At 41.6% G+C, this 19,161-nt stretch overlaps 1 protein-coding gene across 1 annotated transcript in view; it reads left to right on the top strand.

The window, feature by feature from the left end:
• The window catches only part of LOC122811485 (kinesin-like protein KIF18A), a gene marked incomplete in the record, with an annotated part of 1,576,798 nt that overhangs the window by 923,826 nt on the left and 633,811 nt on the right, over positions 1-19,161 (top strand). The window contains 1 exon segment of the mRNA XM_044083351.1: positions 16,091-16,253. Coding sequence (XP_043939286.1) covers positions 16,091-16,253 — 163 coding nt within the window.

Raw genomic sequence — 19,161 nt, 5'->3', positions numbered from 1 at the left:
GACATACGAGCAATGGAAGTGATTTGTGATCTGGGCTACTGACCAAGTCCTTTGAGCCCATTTCAGATCCTCTTCCAGCTGCATTGGGTTTTCTGGCTCATTTTTTTTTTCTTTTTTAAACTGTGGCCTAAGTCAGTCTTCCATCAAAGTTCATCTTTCTGCAATGCCAGTTGTCATCAATTTCTTCACTATAATTATTTGGTCTCTGTAATGGTATGCATGTTTTTTTTTTTTTTTTTATTAGGGGCACCTTTCTTATCAGAGCTCTGTTGTTCCATGGAACTTAACACTTCTGTACCAATATCTACGTCAGATTTGAAGTACCTTTCCTGGAAAATATTTTTTTCAAGTAGCAGTCTTATCAGCTGATTGAAGTAGTAGCTGTTTGGATTGCCTCTCCTCAATTGACATTTCTTGAGGGGGAAACCCCACTGTGGGACTCGGCCAGTATGTTTTTTTTTTCCATTGTATGTTTGTATTCTGTACTATTTTAATGCATCAAAATTAGTCTAAGTGCTTCTTACAATATTTTAGTATGTTATTCTACAAAATGGCCATCCTTAGGCTTGCTAGATTAATGTGATTTGTTTACTGCTTTATGCTGTTGCTTCCAGATTTCACTTCAAGCCTCCTTTGTATGATACATTTCAGAGATAAAGTGGTGTGTTTTTCCTTCCCATTCACACAAAAATGACAGTTGTTTGAGTCATAGGCCATTGTACACCTTCTGAAACATAACTGTCTTAAATTTTTCCTGAATGACCCTGACAAGTCATGCTCTCAGAACTTCTTTTGAGCTATCCACAGTAGTTATAAAGCTTCAACAAAAGAAAATAGGTAATTGCAGGCTTTTTAAGGATGCCAGTATGTACTGTTGCGCGTTATTAGGCCTTCTGCCATACCTTTCCTGAGGTGTCAGTGCTGCAACTGCCTATTAGGAATGCCCTTATGCAAGTGGGTGGCACACAATGAAGTCAGGAAAGTGCACAGCCACCTGTGGAATGTCTTGCTCTTGACCCTGTGATGGGGAGTGAAGGGGTCAATTAACAGAGAGAAATGGATGATCGGCAAGCAACATGGGCAAAAACAGCAAATAAATACATTGAGTGATGTATTATGTATTTTCTAACACTGGAAATAGTTTCAGTGCTTGGCTTTCCTTCAGTGACGCATCTGTTTTACTGTCACATCAGCATTAAATGGATGATTTTGTTTTCTTTTTTTCTTGGCTTACTGATGATCTTGTGATTTCATTTTACATCTGGATATCAGGGTGGTTAGCACTGTTGATTGCATATATGGCTACCCTTTTTATAGTTTGGTTAGGCTTAAAGTGAATCACTGGACTCTTTTTTAATTGGGGATTTCCTTTAGCAAACTTTGTAGAGACTACTTAATATTGGATGTTTCACAGGTGACCATATATTTCTGGATTCTTCTTTTGATTATTGAATGAATCTTTGTAGTATATTGACTCTTTGGTGTTCATTTTTGCAGTTTAGGATCCTTTACATTGCTAGGTTAAAATTAAATTGTAAAGTGAAACTGCTACCTTACTATAGTGTCTAGTTTTGCAAGTATTTTTGCTTCATGTATTTTAGTAGATTGTTTCTTATGGTTATGGTATTGCAAAATTCGATCTGAAGTAGGCAACTTCATTTGATCATCAACCTGTGGGTATCAGATCTGACCTGGATCCAAGCCGGCAGCTTTCCAAGCTAGAGATCCGAATTCCAAGCTCCTCCCCTTACCCATAATACCCTGCTACCTCCTTCCAATCCCCAGATCTCGTTTGCCACGGCTTTGACAAGCACAAGTTTCTCGAGCTCCTAGTGTTTAGGCTATTTGTAAGTAGATTTTTCTCAAAATCTTTCTTAGTTTTTGGGTTTTGTGTATAGTATAATTTCTTAGTTTAAACCCCTGAGTTTTACCGTTCCCTCGTAGTTTAAAGCCTTGTAGACCCCCCCCCCCTTTTCCCTTAGGTGTTTGTGTGGGCGCGTGTGTGTTTTTTAGTTCAGAAATCATGGCCAAGGCCCCAAAGCCCATCTTTTCTAAGTGCACTGAGTGTGGCCATAAGCTTTCCCCAGCGGATGGCCACATTCAATGCATCCTCTGCCTGGGGGTACCACATTTGTCATCGGGCTGCCAAATTTGCGCAGCCTTTAACCCCCAGGCCCTGAGGGATAGGAGGAATAAGCTGATTCTGGCGGGTCTCCTACCTGCGGAGTCGGCTTCCTCCTCCTCTCCCTCGGTGGCTACAGCTGCGGCTGCTCAGCCTGCTGTCCCCTCTCCCCTGGCTGGGACTCAACCTTCCACTTCTTCCCAGGGAGAGAGGGACTCTAAAAAAGAAGAGAGAGCAAGGAGAGAGAGAGAAAGGGAGAAAGAGAGGCATAGAAGCCACAAGCGGCAGGCCGACTCTGTCCCCTCGGCCCCGCCTGCCAAGCTGCTCTCCTCACTCCAGAAGGTCTCCGGGCCTTCCTCCCCTCGGCTCCGTTCTCCACGCTTCTCACCGGAGCCAGAGGAGGAGGCCCGACCATCTTCAAGGTCATCGCGGCAGCCCCTCCCAGCCAGCTTCGGCGGCCTCCTCTAGCTCGACCCGTAGCCTCTCAGACGCTGATATGGACTGGATGATGCATCATTTTCTCCAAACCCAACTGCAGATGGGAGTGCAGCTGCCCCCCCTCCGTGGGGGGGGGGGGGAGTTCAGCCACACTTTTTGCCCCAATAGCTCCTTCTCAGATCCACTATCTGGTTTCGGAGCCTTCATATCCGAGGAGTCTCTGAGTCAGGGAGTTGGCGCCAATAGTTATCGCTACCTCACAGGTGACCATATATTTCTGGATTCTTGTTTTGATTATTGAATGAATCTTTGTAGTATATTGACTCTCTCTGGTGTTCATTTTTGCAGTTTAGGATCCTTTACATTGCTAGGTTAAAATTAAATTGTAAAGTGAAACTGCTACCTTACTACATTGTGTAGTTTTGTAAGTATATTTTGCTTCATGTATTTTAGTAGATTGTTTCTTATGGTTATGGTATTGCAAAATTCGTTATATGCACTTAAGTATTTTACCATTGTTTTCATTTCACTTTTATTTTCAGACACTTCATTTATGTAGTAGTCAACATAATGCTTCTCATTTAATTTGCTTTTAGTTTTCATTTCTTAAACTCCACTCTCATTTTTCTGATGTCGTAATTGTTTGAATTCTAACAGTTTGTTGTAGAGTTCACTGAGTACTTAATTCTCCTTCTTTGGTCTTTTGTTTTTATTTGATGTATTGACATGAGTGTATTTTACTCACGTGTTTCCAATTTATGTGAACCTTAACCATCACATTTGCACAGTGCTTTGGCTAAGTAACCGTATTTGATTAAAGTGATTTCCTCTGTGATCTTTTTGAACCAAGTACGACAGATGTCGAAGATCAGAGCACTTTACTACTTGGCCATATAAAGGCTTTAGACAGCTGGTAAGAGAGGAAGAAAAGGTAGTCTTATATCATGTTGAGGCGTGGACTCCTCCACCACTTATCTTGCCTGTCCAAGTTTATATTCACAGTACTGGACATGTGGCTTGAAAAGCTTGACCACCCTGACTCTGGAGTTTAGGAAGTCCTTGCGGAGACCTTGTCAGTGTTAGGCAAATGTAGCATACTGTTAGCCCACTAAAATTTGTCTGACAGAGGTTAGTAGCTAGGGCTGCAGGCTGACCTTGATGATATGTTGATCTTGTCTTCTCCATAAGAAGTGAAAATTTGGTATAGATATATACATATATATATATATATATATATAAAATGTTTGTGTCAATATATACACACACACGTGTGTGTGTGTGTCTGTGTGTGTGTGTGTAGATGGTTTTATGTCGGGTAGAGATGTTCGTGTTTCACTGTTGCAGTCATTACACTTGGGTTATCCTGCTGGCAGGCTACCCGGAGTCGGCCTGAATTGCAAAGTGCTGGTCCGGCGTCAGTTGCTGTCGCCTCTTCCCTGACGTCAGTGCGCCAGGGGTATAAAAGATGCAGCCGATGCCATTTTCTTCAGTCTTTCTTGCCGTGCGGTGCCCGAAGCAAAAGCAGTTGGCAAGTGCCGGTCGGCCGACTCCTGAGATTTTCGAAATTAAATTTCAGATCCGAAGTCTTCAATAAAGCTAAGTACCCCATTGGGGAAACTTTTTTTCTTGCTCCAGACCAATGTCAGAAAAAGTTAACAATTGTATTTCTTGTGGGAAGCAAATACCTCATAAGGATTTTCATTCTTACTCTATTCCTTGCATAGGCCCTGACCACGACGTTGCTAGTTGCCGGTTTTGTGCTAGATTTAACCAACGCACGATAAAGCGTCGGTACGATTTTGCTTTTCATTACTTTGGCCGAAGGTTTAACTGTATAATGCCGTCGGAACAACCGCCGATTGGAATTCTTAAAAATCGCAAGGATAAAGAAAAGGACAGGCATCCGAGGTCCAAAACCGACGATGAAGCCTCTTCTAGGCCAGCCGCCGGTTCGCCGGTGCTCAGTGAGGCGCGTTTGTATCCCCTGACTCCCACTACCTCAGAGCCACAGGCCGCCTCCGACTCCCACGTGGAGACAACTAGGCCTCTGGATACTCGAGTATTGGCCCTTCGGAAATTAATCCCTCAGATGGGTACGGAGCCGCTGAGCAGGCCTCTGCTTCTGAGGGTGTTTTCAGACCTACACAACTTTATATAAAGCCTACTTCAGCATGCAAGATAAAGTCTAAATCAGTTTTAAAGACAAGGAAACAAGTACAGCATTCTCCAGGACAGACTTCTATACCTAAGAAACAGATGCTCAAAATGGCCGAAGACCTAATTACTTTGGTCAGGGGTTCCCATCCCCCTCCTGCTAAGAGGCCTAGGCAAGATACTGAATATGATTCCTCTGATCAGGTTTCCATTTCCTCTGATTCCTCTTCAGAACAGGGATATTCTATTCCTCCCTATGAGGATTCTGATGCTGAAGATTCTATTCCTTCAGCTTCTCCTCCTGAGGATTACTCATTTGGGGAAACCTTGCATACCATGAGGGAGCATTTCCACTGGGAGAGCCAAGATTATTCATATTCTAAGAAAAGGCTTACTGACTTTCTTTTACTTCCTCAGCACAGACCTCTTGCAATTCCTCCTGTTCTAGACATAGTAGATGATGTATTTTCAGAGTCTGGCCTGTCTCCAGACTCTTTACCTCCTGCACCTGTTAAGCCGGACAGATACTAACAGGGTTCCAGATTCCCATAAATTTCTATATAAAAACCCTGCTGCGGACCCAGAAACTATCTCACAGGGTCCCAAAGGGGTCAAGGCTACTACTGCTAAAAACTGTCGTCTCAGATAGAGATTCTAGGGCTCTGGACAGATGGGGGAAAAAGTCTACACTTCTGCTACCTTGGCTGTAAGGACTTTAAATTGTCAGTTTCATATGCTCAAATATCAGCAATACTTAATGTCTTTGTTAAAACAAAAAATGTTGACAAGTTCTGAATGTTCTGAGAACAAAGATTTGCAGGATTTATTGCATGCAGCTGAACAAGTGGGAAAACATACTTTACAATGTGGTTATGATTCACTGGAGGCCTCGTGCAGGGCCGCTGTTACAGGTTCTGTTATTAGAAGGCATGCTTGGTTAAAGGAACAGACTCTGCCTGATCATGTTAAAGTAAAATTATTAGATGCTCCATTACAGCATGATACTTTGTTTGGTGTTAAGGCAGAAGAGGTGTTGAAGAAAATGGAGGATAAAGTTAAATCTATGCAGACAGTAAAGGATTTCTTACAGGTACAGCCACCCAGATTTAGCAGAAACTGGCCTTCTAAGAATTGGTCCTTTCCAGTGTCAGACAGGCCACAGAGGCAGATTCAGACGCCCTAGAGGCAGACAACAGCCCCAGGGCTCATACAGGCCCAAACAATGGGACGCTTCTACCTCCAAAAGCGGAGAAGACAAATCACAGCAGCCTAATAGGAAACAGTCCCAATAACTTCCCTCTGCCAATGCCAAGCACTTATCTTTTGGCAGCTCCCTTAGGGAGAAAGCTAGCACTTTTTTCACAAAATTGGCACAGGATCACCCAGGACAAATGGGTCTTAAATATAGACTCCTCAGGGCTTACAGGTTCCACTTTCACACCCTTCCAAAGGCAAAAGGTATGCCAGACCTGCCACACAGTCAATGGGCAGAGACACAAAAACAAGTTTCATCTCTCATGGACATGAGGGCTATTCAGCCAGTGCCACAACAAGAGCAGGGACAAGGATTTTACTCAAGACTTTTCTTAGTACCAAGAAAGAACAAAGCCTGGAGACCAATTCTTGACCTGTCTATTCTAAATACTTTTCTGGACGTTCCAAAATTCAAAATATTGACTCTGCAGCAGCTTCTGCCCATGCTGGGCAAGAAGGCTTGGCTTGTAACTTTGGACCTCAAAGAGACATACCTGCATGTCCCAATCAGACAATCTTGCAGAAGATACCTCAGATTCATAGCTGGCTCAATGCACTACCAATTCTCTGCACTGCCCTTTGGCTTATCTACTGGCACCAGTAATTGCATTTTGCAGAGAATGAGGAATTCAAATATTTCCCTACTTGGACGACTGCCTTATTCAAGCAGAGAACAAAGACATTCTACTAAAGCATCTGGCGTTTGTAAAAAGATTACTAATTTGCCTAGAGTACACAGTAAACGAAAATAAATCAAAACTAGTACCCTCTCAAGAGATAATATTCCTGGGTGCAAGCTTAAATACAACTGCCCAGATGGCTTATCTCACGCCAGGCAAACAAAGGCAACTTACTTCGAAAACAAGGCAACAAAGATCCAGCTATCTGCAAGAAAAATTCTGCAGGCTCTGGGCTACATGACATCCTGCATTCTGCTAATTCCATATGCAAGACTGCATAGGAGGAAACTACACTGGTATCTAAAAAGTGTTTGGACTCAACATTGCCACAGCCTGGAAACATTACTTACTCTCATTCCCTGCCTGCAACAGGAGTTTTGATGGCGGCCACAGGCCTGTCACCACAACAAGGGACAGCCATTCACTTTACCCACAGCCAGGCAGACACTAACAACAGATGCATCAGATTATGCCTGGGGGGCACACATGGCAGGAAAATGTATTCAGGGCACATGGCCCACAAGCCAAATGCATCTTCATATCAATCGAAAAGAGATGCTAGCTGTACAGAATGCCATGACAGCCTTCAAGGACCTACTTCATCCAGGACAACTGCCGATAAAGACGAACAATACTACAGTCCTGTGGTGCATAAACAAGCAAGGAGGCACACATTCCTACCCCCTCTGCAGACAAGACATGACTTTGTGGAACACAACATTGACTTATCAAGTACACTTGCAAACACAATTCCTGCCAGGAAAGACAAATACTTTGGCAGACGAACTAAACAGAAACCTCATGGATCCTCACGAATGGAAACTAGATCCACAAATCTTCAGATTGATAACAGGGAAATGGGATGCCCAGACACAGATCTATTTGTCTCCCCTCACAACTGCCAGCTACAGAGATTCTGCACTCGGACTTATCATGAAGAAGCATGGAAAGTGGACGCCTTTTCATTCAGCTGGAAAGCCCTCTCAGTATATGCCTTCCCTCCTCTGCCTCTCCTCCCCAAGGTACTCCTAAAGGTCAGACAAGAGAAGCCAAAAATGATCCTGATTGCCCCAGACTGGCCACGCCAGCACTGGTACCCAATCCTAAAGAGCTTGTCACAAGGCCCAGCCTGGACATTACCTCGAATTCCTCATTTGCTGACCCAACAAAACAATCCTACACAGCCAACTCAGAACCCTAAATATGGCTGCATGGTGGATAATGTAACTATTCAGAACACCTCTCTCTCTAAAGCAGTTATGGATGTTATTTTGGAGGCCAGGAGGCCCAGCACCAGAAAATCTTATGCAGAAAAATGGAAGAGATTCTGCACTTGGAACCAGGCACAAGGAATTGACACGCTTGTACTACAACATTCCTCAGATTTTACAATACCTAACTGAGATGCTGGACAAAGGCCTATCCTCATCAATTAAGATCCATGCCTCTGCCATTTCAGCTCATTACAATACGGACCCACCTATTTTTTCTCATCTACTGCTATGGCAGTATCTCAGAAGCGCCAAAAACATAAGACCTCCAAGTAGAGCTACAATACCGGCATGGGGCCTATATTTTGTCTTGGAAAAACTCACACTGCCTCCTTTTGAGCCAGCCAATACAGCTGAGATAAAATACTTATCATGGAAAACAGCTCTTCTCCTAGCAATAACTTCTTAACCTTTTATTATTTTTTTTTCCATTATTCCATTCCATTCCATTATTTTTATTTTCCATCCGGACAGGGTTTCTCTAAGGACAAACCCAACATTTATGCCTAAGGTAGTGTCCAGTGTGGCTCTTAACCAAACCATACATTTGCCTACCTTTTATCCAAACCCGCAGAATAAGGGGGAGAGACTTCTGCATTCTTTGGACATACACAGACAGGTATGCTTTTACTTGGACAAAACTAAAGATTTCAGAAAGACTGAGCAACTCTTAGTGGCATATGCTGCAGGATCGCAAGGAAAAGCAATTTCAAAGCAGACTATTTCAAAATGGATAGGCAACTGCATTCGTTTCTGCTATTCACAACATGGCAAATCAGTGCCCAAGGGCATTAGGCCACATTCTACTAGAGCAGCAGCCACTTCAGCAGCCTTCCTCAGAGGAGTCCCAACCAAGGACATTTTGGAGGCTGCAACCTGGTCTTCAGTGCACACTTTTACCAAGCACTACCATTTACCTCTTTACTCTAAATCCAGAGCAGGCTTTGCCACTGAAGTTCTGCAGGGCCTCATAGCCACTCCTAATTCTATTTAGGCCCAGCCATCCAACGTCAGCTTTGGTATTCAACTCAAGTGTAATGACTGCAACAGTGAAACACGATGGACATAGTACAGTTGTGTACCTACCATAAATGTAGATGTTTCAGTGTATTCACTGTTGAAGTCCAGGTTACCCTCCCACCATCTCCCTTTCATTGCTGGGACTTATCTGTACTTCTCTATTCTATACAACCTATGTGGTGTATTTGCTTGTAGATGAAGGTTATGTGCATGCTTTTTTATAATTAAAAATTTTTTAGCCTACCCTTTTGGGGGCACCTGACATCTGGGGCAAGAAAAACTGAAGAAAATGGCATCGGCTGCATCTTTTATACCTCTGGCGCACTGACGTCAGGGAAGAGGCGACAGCAACCGACGCCGGACCAGGACTTTGGAATTTAGGCCGACTGCGGGTAGCCTGCCAGCCGGGTAACCCAAGTGTAATGACTACAACCGTGAATACACTCGAACATCTACATTTGTGGTAGGTACACAACTGTACTTTTTCAGAAATTCCAAATTCATACGGTCGAGACTGTATGATCAGGTTTCCAAAAATCTGAACATCCCCCCAAAAATAGTTTTTTTTATGCTTTTTAAAGGGGGCAAGCCCCCCTGAACCCCTCACACCCCCTGCAAATTATACATACCAACTCAGAAATCACACTACAGGGAGTAAAAGAGTAAACTTCCAGATCCATAGTATACAGTGATCTCCATTAAAACACATCGGGCTTTCAAAAACTCTGTCATACTGTCTCGACCATATGAATTTCCATTTTCTGAAAACTTGATCAACTGATAGAGACCCATATATATATATATATATATATATATATATATATATATATATATATATATATATACACACACACATATATATATATATATATATATAGATGTGTGTGTGTGTGTGTATATATATATATATATATATATATCTAGAGAGAGAGAGAGAATCTATTGTATGTATATATAATACATGTGTGTGTGTGTGTACATATATATATATATATATATGTATATATATATATATATATATATATCTGTATATGTATATATGCGTGCATGTAATTGTATATATGTGTGATGATAGGAGGTGTACAGCCAGCCATGTCAAGAGAAATAAGTCAGTGGATGTATGGCTTCTGCCAACACAGCTAGCTGGAGTTTTGTAAATAATTATATATCATTTGTATATCAAACTGATTGGTACAGATGCATGTGCTGAAAGTGCATTTGTGAGGTTTGGCTGTGTTAAAATGTATCAGCAGTGACGCTGCTGGAATGAAAAACAATGTACATGCATTACTGTAACTGAATTAAATGTGTATGTTGTAATAGAGGATACCGGGGCTGCAAAGCATTTACTAGCTGGAGTATTTTTAAGAAAATAAGGGAAATGTAAATGAGCTATTAAACCATTAAAACAGTACCCCACAGTGCTGATTAGTAGCAGAGATGTTGCATCTGAGAAAGACCCTTTGTTCATTAACTCAGTGAAAAGATGGGAGGCCCCAGGCATTGCCATAAACATTTGGGTGTGTATTGTGGCCTTCTGTGCTAAATTCCTGTCTCAACTTCAAAGGGGAATGCTACGAGAACCAAGAGTAAGGTGACCAGATGAGGTAACTCTGCCACGCCTCTTAGAAATTGAGATTTTTCTTTGTAATTTCTGAAATATAGAGAATTCTGTTTGGGAAACTTGGCTAGAAAGACCCTCACCCATAGCATCTTGCCGTGAGGTAGTAAATAATTTAACTAGGGAACAGTTTAGAGTGTGTTTTTCTTTCTTTGTAGAAGCCTGTCCATCAGTGTTAAGTTTAGTATTTTCTGTAATTTGAACTCTGTGGTTTACTGTAAAATATATTCAATATTTTCATGTTCTTTATTATTAAATATGTTTAAAATGTTTATTATGGCTGGTCCTTGCAGAAAGCATCTAACCTTTGAGAGTATTTATATTTATTTAGTGGCACTGTGTGAGCCACTCCAGAAAGCCTAGCCATCTTGGTTTGTGTGCGTGTATACATATATATATATATATCATATATCAATATAAATAATGTATCTATTTATATTCCAGGTGCATGTCCCTCTCCAGTCAGTGATGAGTATTCATACTCCGTGATTATTGGCCCATCATGGGGACGACACGTATTGGTGGCCATCACATATTGGTAGCAGTGGTGGACATCACATATGTATGTATATATATCTGTGTGTATGGATACATATATGGGTGTACGTGATATGGCCGAAATTTAAAAATGTTGAATTTCATGTGGCCGAGACCATATGATAGACATTTAAAATTTCGACCATACAAGTAAAACACAAACTTACCTTAGTACTGCTTGCAGGGGGGCTTCACCCTCCGTAACTTAAATATACCAATTCCAAGATCACACTACAGTTTCCATTGTACACTGTAGTGTGCTGCTGGTTCCCCATGGTCGACATTTCATATGGCGATCATATGGGCTCAGCCATATGAATGTCGACATTTTGAAATGACCATTAGAAGGGGACCCATATACATATATATATATATATAATATATATATATATATATATATATGTATATATATATATATATATATATATATATATGTGTGTGTATATATATATATGTATATATATATATATATATATATATATATATATATATATATATATATATAGCTTTCTAAAACACTGCTGCTTCTGCTCTATCTCATTCTTTATTGTAACTCCTGTTTGCCAATAGAGGTGTGATCAGTTCTTCTCTCAACTGGGAGAAATATCACATGTAACCAGTGGGTGTCTGGATTTGGTGGTTGTTGGGCACATCTTCACTGGTCCTTGTCAGGATAGGGCTTCTGTCGCAGGCCAATCATTTCAGTAGATGGAGTGAAATTCTACTATTGAAACTTGTCATAGAGGTTGTTCTGTGTTCAGAACAGTCAGAGGTTTATCATCCTCAACCTTCGGAAGTAGGCCAGTCTTTTTCTGTCCCATTAAGGAACCTTGGAAATTTTTGCCAGTATATTCAGTATACATAGTTCCAGGTCATTATCCTGTGGCTTGATAGGCTCTGCCATGTATGTGTAGCCTCTTTTGTGTTAGCAGACCATCTCTCTACACCTGTACAACCATTGTTAATGTGACCTTTTTTTCTGCTGATAATGTACAGTAAAATTGTCAACGTTTTGCACATAATCGGTCTAACTCCCAAGTGATTTGAAGGTGTTTAACTGGTGCCACTGGAAGGACAGGCACCAAGAGCCTTATTTCCAAATGATTGGCCCCAGGTCTCTTATATGCATTCTGCCTCTTTCTCCTTGTACCCATATTCATCCAGATAGTTAAGATATGCTAAGCAAAGGTCATTTTCATATCTCTGTTTTGGCCGGACTAGATATAGTTGTGTCTTCATTTCAGGAGAAGGTTAATTAGAACCAGTGCATTACTTTCCCATTATTTTCATATGCCTACTGTTAAGGGGAATGACCTACATATTGGTTGGATATTCATAGCCAACTTACTTTTTACTTACTTCTTGCAAAGGAATTTAGAAAGAATGAACAACTGTTTATTTCCTTTTACTCTGTTAAAAAAGGCCCAAAAAGTATCCCAAACTAAAATTAGGTGTTTATATGATTGCATTTCCTTATTGCTACTCCTTTGAAGGAAAGGCCATTATTACCAGACCAAAATCACACACTATCAGGGCTCAGGCTACTTCAGCAGCCTTTATTTCAAATATAACCCTGGAAGATTTTGCAGCAGTTATTTACATGGTCAACCTTACCTTCACAAAACTGTTTGAGAGCTCACTAAAGCCATTCTGAAAAGCTTTCTGGGTATGCTTCCAAAGGGGTAGCTAAGGCTTCTGCCATTCTGTCACACTGTCCAGAACAAGACCAGATCAAATCTATAAGTTAACAGTTGTTTGGTGTGTCTCTGGGGAAACTCACCCACTTTTTTCCCTTCCAGAGGGGGGATTTATTCTAAGTGACCTGTAAGAATCCTTGTGCCCTGGTCTTTTCCACTGTGTTCTTTCAAAATTTATATCTCCAGTGTGTGTGTCTGTCTGTTCTGGATGGTGTTAAGATTATAGCTAGCTATTCTTATTTGATCTAGAGCATCTCCTCAGAGCTCGAGATTATAGGATAAGGGAGGAGCGTGAGCTTGTGAGGAGATTTGTTGCTGGAAAAAAGAGGCACTGAGGCGACCAGTCCTTCTGTTCCAGTGCCCAGACAGAAATCAGACAAATGTATTGTTCTGGTAAGTACAGTATTTTAGTGTGACTTGCAGGTTGTACTGACTTTAGTGTGTGGTGCTAGAATGGAAGTGCAGTGGCCAAGGGTACTTACTGTAGTGATTGCTGCAGAGTAATAGGGGCCGGTTGTGTATGTATCCCTTAGTTCAGGAGCTGGAGACGGCATACTTGTGTCATACTGTTTATCATGAAAGGAATTTACAGCACTTAAGCACATGTGTTCTTCCAGTTATCTTTTGTGGATGTTTTTATACCCCCATTTTATTACTCGTCTGAGTCCTTCAGGCAGAAATGAGTTTGAGAGAGCTGTAGAATTGTGGTCTGTTGTGCTTGTAATGCTCTTTGGCTTCCAGGTGCTCTCACTGTCCACTGTTGGCACCCCTGGTCTAGTTGTTCAGCACATTCTTGCCCTAGTTCAGTCCACATCTTGTGTAATGGTGATGATGGGGAGGAAGACCTGAGGTGGTAATATGTTTGTAATTCTAATTTCAGTAAGGTTTTCGCTAACTATTTTGTAAGTAAAATAAGTACTGCTTCCGAGAGGTGGGGACTGGCAAAACTTTGATTTTGCTTCACCATTTATGTTATGAGGAAATTAGTTTGGTAGGTTGCTTTACATGACAGGAAGCAACTTTCTATTCATAGAGTGTATATGGTCTGAAAGGAGGCATTAGTAATGGGGCAGAAAGCTGTCCGCAGCTTTCACCTTCCAGAATTAGTGACCTTCAATTTAGGTGATGTAAGTATGTACAGTTGAGACTGGCTAAAGAAACCAGACCCAAGTGTCATGCTGTGTTTTCCTACCTTTACAATAGTTATACCTCTGTAGGTGCCAGTCACCACAAGGAGAATGTTAAAAAAATGCAAACATGTTTGATTAGAGTTTTTTTTTGATAACGCAACTAAGTGAATTTGGTTGTACAGAACTGCTTGGTTATACATTGTTTGAGATGGACTACTGGAACCTTTAGTATGCCCTACTTTTTCCAAAAAGATTTGGGAAATGGAGACCAGCCCTGCTTTCATTTTGTAAAGAGATTTGTATATAGGTGGTACTAAGGTCAGGGAATGTTACTTAGAGCATAAGGGGAGGTACAGTGTGAGTGACAAGCCAACAGAGTGGAGTTGGTAGCAAGCATTTACTCAAATTCTGAATTAATGTAATAGAGGCAAGTCCTAACGTGGCCATGTCTATGTTGACCATAATGGCAAAAGCCTTGGCATCAGGTGATTGTAGATTATGGGAAAGCACGTTGTATTTGATATGGAATGTTAACTCATTCAAGCCTATAACAACTTTTTTGTATACTTCCAATTAACACCCTTAGCTCCTCAAGGTGTCTATTCTTTTATTGGGTCTGGCTTCTTTAATTAAGTGACTTACCAGTTAATAATAGGCAGTATTAGAAAAGGAAAGTAGTTATTACAAAAATGACACTGTGATTGTTAATGCAGTGTGTCCTGCAGATGACAAATTAATCAATGTTTGCTAGTTGTTCATATTTTCATATTTATGTTCATAATTTTTCATAACTGGGAGACCTACTAGTGATTGAGGGTATGGTGTGAAATGCCATGTGGGAACCTGGAAAGTTCAATGTTAGTGTCCATTTATATCACACCGTAGTGGAGATGTTGCTAATTTTTTGTTAGTAATTATGAAGGTAAGCAATATTTTTGTATATGTCAATACTTCAAAAAAGTGAATTGCAAACTATTGCATAACATCAGGTGAAACCTTAGATCTTGTTGAAGAAAACTGTCTTAAAATGTTTGCACTGAAAGTTGCACATCTTGCGAGATATTCAGTGTTTGTCACCAGTTACCGTTAAGCATGTTTTCAAACATGCAATTAGAGAGGAATTTCTTGCTGTTGTGTAAAAGTTTACGTCTGGTCCAACAAAAATGTTCTAACAACGTATGTCTAAGTTGCACTTTCCAGTATATGGCAATTTATTTGTGAAAGTTTAGCAAAAAATATAAGTTTGGGTTTGTGTGCATTATAATATGCTATAGTATTTATCGAAAGACCACAAATGTACTATTATCACTGTAAAGCATGCTTTCTGCTGATAGCATAGGTATTTGCACAGTTTGAATAGGTTTTATTATTCACAAAATATATTTATCTTATGCTTTTTAAGTTGATTTTTCAGAAAATGATCTTGCATGCAAGGATAGGAGTAGATTGCTAGACGTGTGACATTTCACACCACATAGTTGTTAAATGTGAGGCAGCAGTGTGACTTAATCTGACTTTGTATACAGCTATAAAAGTAAAAAGTAGTTCCTGGAATCCAACAGATCAAAACCAATACCAGCAAACAGTGTTGCAACGAATAATTCCAGGAAGGACTGAATTCATGCACAAAACAGTACTCTTTATTTAAACCACAAACGACATAGGTTAAGCGCTTTCATCCGTTCTGATGAAGTCTATTTACATGGATGAAAGCGCTTAACCTATGTTGTTTGTGGTTTAAATAAAGAGTACTGTTTTGTGCATGAATTCAGTCCTTCCTGGAATTATTCGTTGCAACACTGTTTGCTGGTATTGGTTTTGATTTGTATACAGGTATTGATGTTTGAGAAGACGTGTTGGGTGTTAACTATCTTGAACAGTGTTGAAAGAAATAAGACTGAGTAAATGTATGACAGCAGAGGGAATAATTTTTTTGGAGGGGGGGGCTCGCATTTATTTATTTGAGGTTGAAGTAAGGATCTGGTAAAGACGGAGAACTTTAAGGATGTGAAAATGAATTCTTTAAAATTAGTTACATAGAATGTACCTATGGTACATTGTTACTTGTGCTTTAGAATGCTTTCCTTTTAGCCCTGTCACTTCGTAAGTCTGCAGTGTTTTCTTTCTTGTCCTAACTGTATTCTTTATCTTCCCTGCCATTCCTAGGTTTGGAGAGACTCTAAAAGAACTGTTTTCCAGCTTGGATTTACACCGCAAAGATTACCAGGAAGCTGAAGCTGGTATGAGGGAGCTTGCTCTGAAAACTGCAATTCTCAGCAAAAATCAGGAGAGGTGTAAAATATTGTGCGAAGCACAGAAAATATCTCAGGTACAGAAGTGAAAATTCCTTGGAAGATCAGTACTGTGTTGTAGACTGGATACAAAAGGTGTGGATGTCCTTCATGGATGCATCTGCAGTCATAACAAATGGGTTGTCCTGTCGTCAGGCAGCCCTTCGGTCGGATTCCAAAGTCCGGGTCCGGCTTCGGCTGATGTCGCGCTTCACCCGACGTCATCTCTGCTGGTCTTCGGGTATAAAGGCATCAGCCGACGCCATTTTCCTCAGTCTTTCTTGCCGCGTGGCGCCCGAAGCAGAAGCTGTTCGCAAGTGCCGGTCGGTCAGATCCAGAGATTACTACTACCGAATACTACTAAGACTTCTAAAAGCTAAGTACCCGTTGGGGACTCTTTCTTGCCTCAGCCGATGTCAGAAAAAGTCAATAACTGTTTAACTTGTGGGAAACAAATACCTCATAAAGATTTCCACTCTTACTGTTTGCCGTGCTTAGGCCCAGACCACGACGTAGCAGCCTGCTCGGCCTGTGCTTCCTTCAACCGACGAACGCTTAGGCGTCGGTCGGAGTTTGCTGAACAGTTTTTCGGCTCAGATTTTGCGTACATTATGCCGTCGGATCCTCCGATTACCCAAATTGTTAAAAAACGCGAAGAAAAAGACCGACACTCGCGGTCCACAGTTTCGGCCGAAACCACGGTTAAGCAAGCCGCGAGTGTCTCGGTTTCGGCCGAAACCGAGAAAACTGGTCAATCTTCAGCCGAATCTATGACTACTACTGAGGCTCCTGCTACCTTACCTGAATCAGCCTCAGAAATTTTGCCTACAACTGTGGTTCCTACTGATCTATCAGACAACATCCCCTTGGATATCTCTACCCCAGCACGTGGTGCTGCTAGGCCTCCTGCAGCCATGTCTATTAAGGCCTTTGCCAGGGCTAAAGCAGCCAAATCAGCTAAATCAGTGCCTGTTAAACCACCCTCACTCAGGCCCACTTCTAGTTCACAAATGCTTACTCTGGCAGAAGATTTAATATCCTTAATTAGGGGATCCCAATCTCACCCAGACAGGGCCTCTCAGCCACCAGAAAAGAGACCTAGAGCAGAGCCCCCCGAGCCTGTGTCCTCTGATGATTCTGCGGATGACTCAGACATTACAGACCAGCCAGAGGCTCCTTTTTCCAATTATGAAGATTCAGATGCTGAAGAATCCATTCCAGCTGCCTCTCCACCAGAGGAATTCTCCTTTAGGGAAACCTTACATGCCAGGAGAGAACAATTCCAATGGCAGGGACAAGATTTCTCAGATTCAAGAAAAAGGCTTAGGACTTTTCTGCACTTACCACAACATAGGCCCTTAGCTATACCTCCTGTCCTACCTGTTGTGGACGATGCATTTAATGATGTCTGCACTGCACCTGATTCTTTACCTCCAGCCCCTGCCAAACCAGATAGATTTTACAGGGTGCCAGACACTCATCACCACCTATACAAGGCCCCACTTGCAGACCCCGAAACTATATCCCAGGGGCCTAAGGCAGTAGCCTCGACCACAGCAAAACCCTATTCCCTCTGAAAGGGAATCCAGGTCCTTAGAGAGATGGGAAAAAGTCTACACCTCTGCTACTCTCTCAGCTAGAGCTTTAAACTGTCAGTTTCACATGATCCAATACCAAGAGTTTATGCTTGATCAGTTAATTAAAAGCTGTCCTCTGATGAATCTTTAGATAAGAAATATGTATTAGAAATGGTGAATAACATCCAACAGGTTAGTAACCATTCTTTAAAATGTGGCTATGATGCACTGGAGGCTTCATTTAGATCAGCCATGACTGGCACAGTGATAAGAAGGCATGCATGGTTGAAAGAACAGGTCTTGCCGGATCATGTTAAAGCTAAGCTATTGGATGCTCCTATGGATAAGGCCAGTCTATTTAGGGAACCTGCCCAGCAGGTAATGAAGAAAATGGAAGAGAAGGCAAAATCTGTACAAACAGTTAAAGATTTCCTACAGGTTCAGCCCCCAAGGTTTAGCAGGAACTGGCCTGCCAAAAATTGGTCCTTTCCTGACTCCACAAGATCCCAAAGGGGCAGGAACAGACGCTCTAGGGGCCGAAATCAATCCAGAGGAGGTGCCTACAGAGGACGACAGTGGCAAGGCAATAACCGAGGCACAGACACAACCACTGCCACTATAACAGGACAGTCTCAGTGACTTGGCTCTATCTCCGCCTACCAGGGAGCAAATAGCAGCACCATTAGGCGGAAAGTTAGCCTTATTCTCGAAAAATTGGCACTATATTACAAAAGACAAGTGGATTTTGCAAACCATAGACCAAGGCTACCGGTTCCACTTCCACACTTTACCAGTAAAAAGAGGAATGCCATACCTGCCCCCAAATCAAAAAATAGAAGCCCTGCACCAGATAGCGGAATTAATAAAGATGAGAGCTGTGGAAAGGGTGCCAATAGCAGAACAAGGCAAAGGATTCTACTCCAGACTATTCCTAGTACCAAGAAAAGAAAAAAACTGGAGACCTATTCTCGACCTGTTCATCTTAAACACATACATCATTGTCCCAAAATTCAAAATGCTGACCCTACAGCAACTTCTTCCCGTGCTGGGCAAGGAGTGTTGGCTGGTAACTCTAGATCTCAAGGAGGCATACCTGCACGTCCCCATTCGACCAAATTGCAGAAGATACCTCAGATTTCTTGCAGGATCAGAGCATTATCAATTCTCAGCATTGCCCTTTGGCTTATCTACTGCGCCCAGAGTATTCACAAAATGCCTGGCATCAGTAATCGCTCACTGCAGAGTACAGGGAATTAAAATTTATCCATACCTGGACGACTGCCTGTTACAAGCGGACAACAAAAGCAAGCTGACAACAGATTTACAAAGGGTCATTTACTTGCTACAAGCCCTGGGATACACAGTCAAT

The sequence above is a fragment of the Protopterus annectens genome, chromosome 9.part0 (genome assembly GCF_019279795.1).
Source record: "Protopterus annectens isolate FY-2018-M chromosome 9.part0, PAN1.0, whole genome shotgun sequence".
Classification (NCBI taxonomy): domain Eukaryota; kingdom Metazoa; phylum Chordata; order Ceratodontiformes; family Protopteridae; genus Protopterus; species Protopterus annectens.
This window is presented reverse-complemented; position numbering and strand designations above follow the sequence as displayed.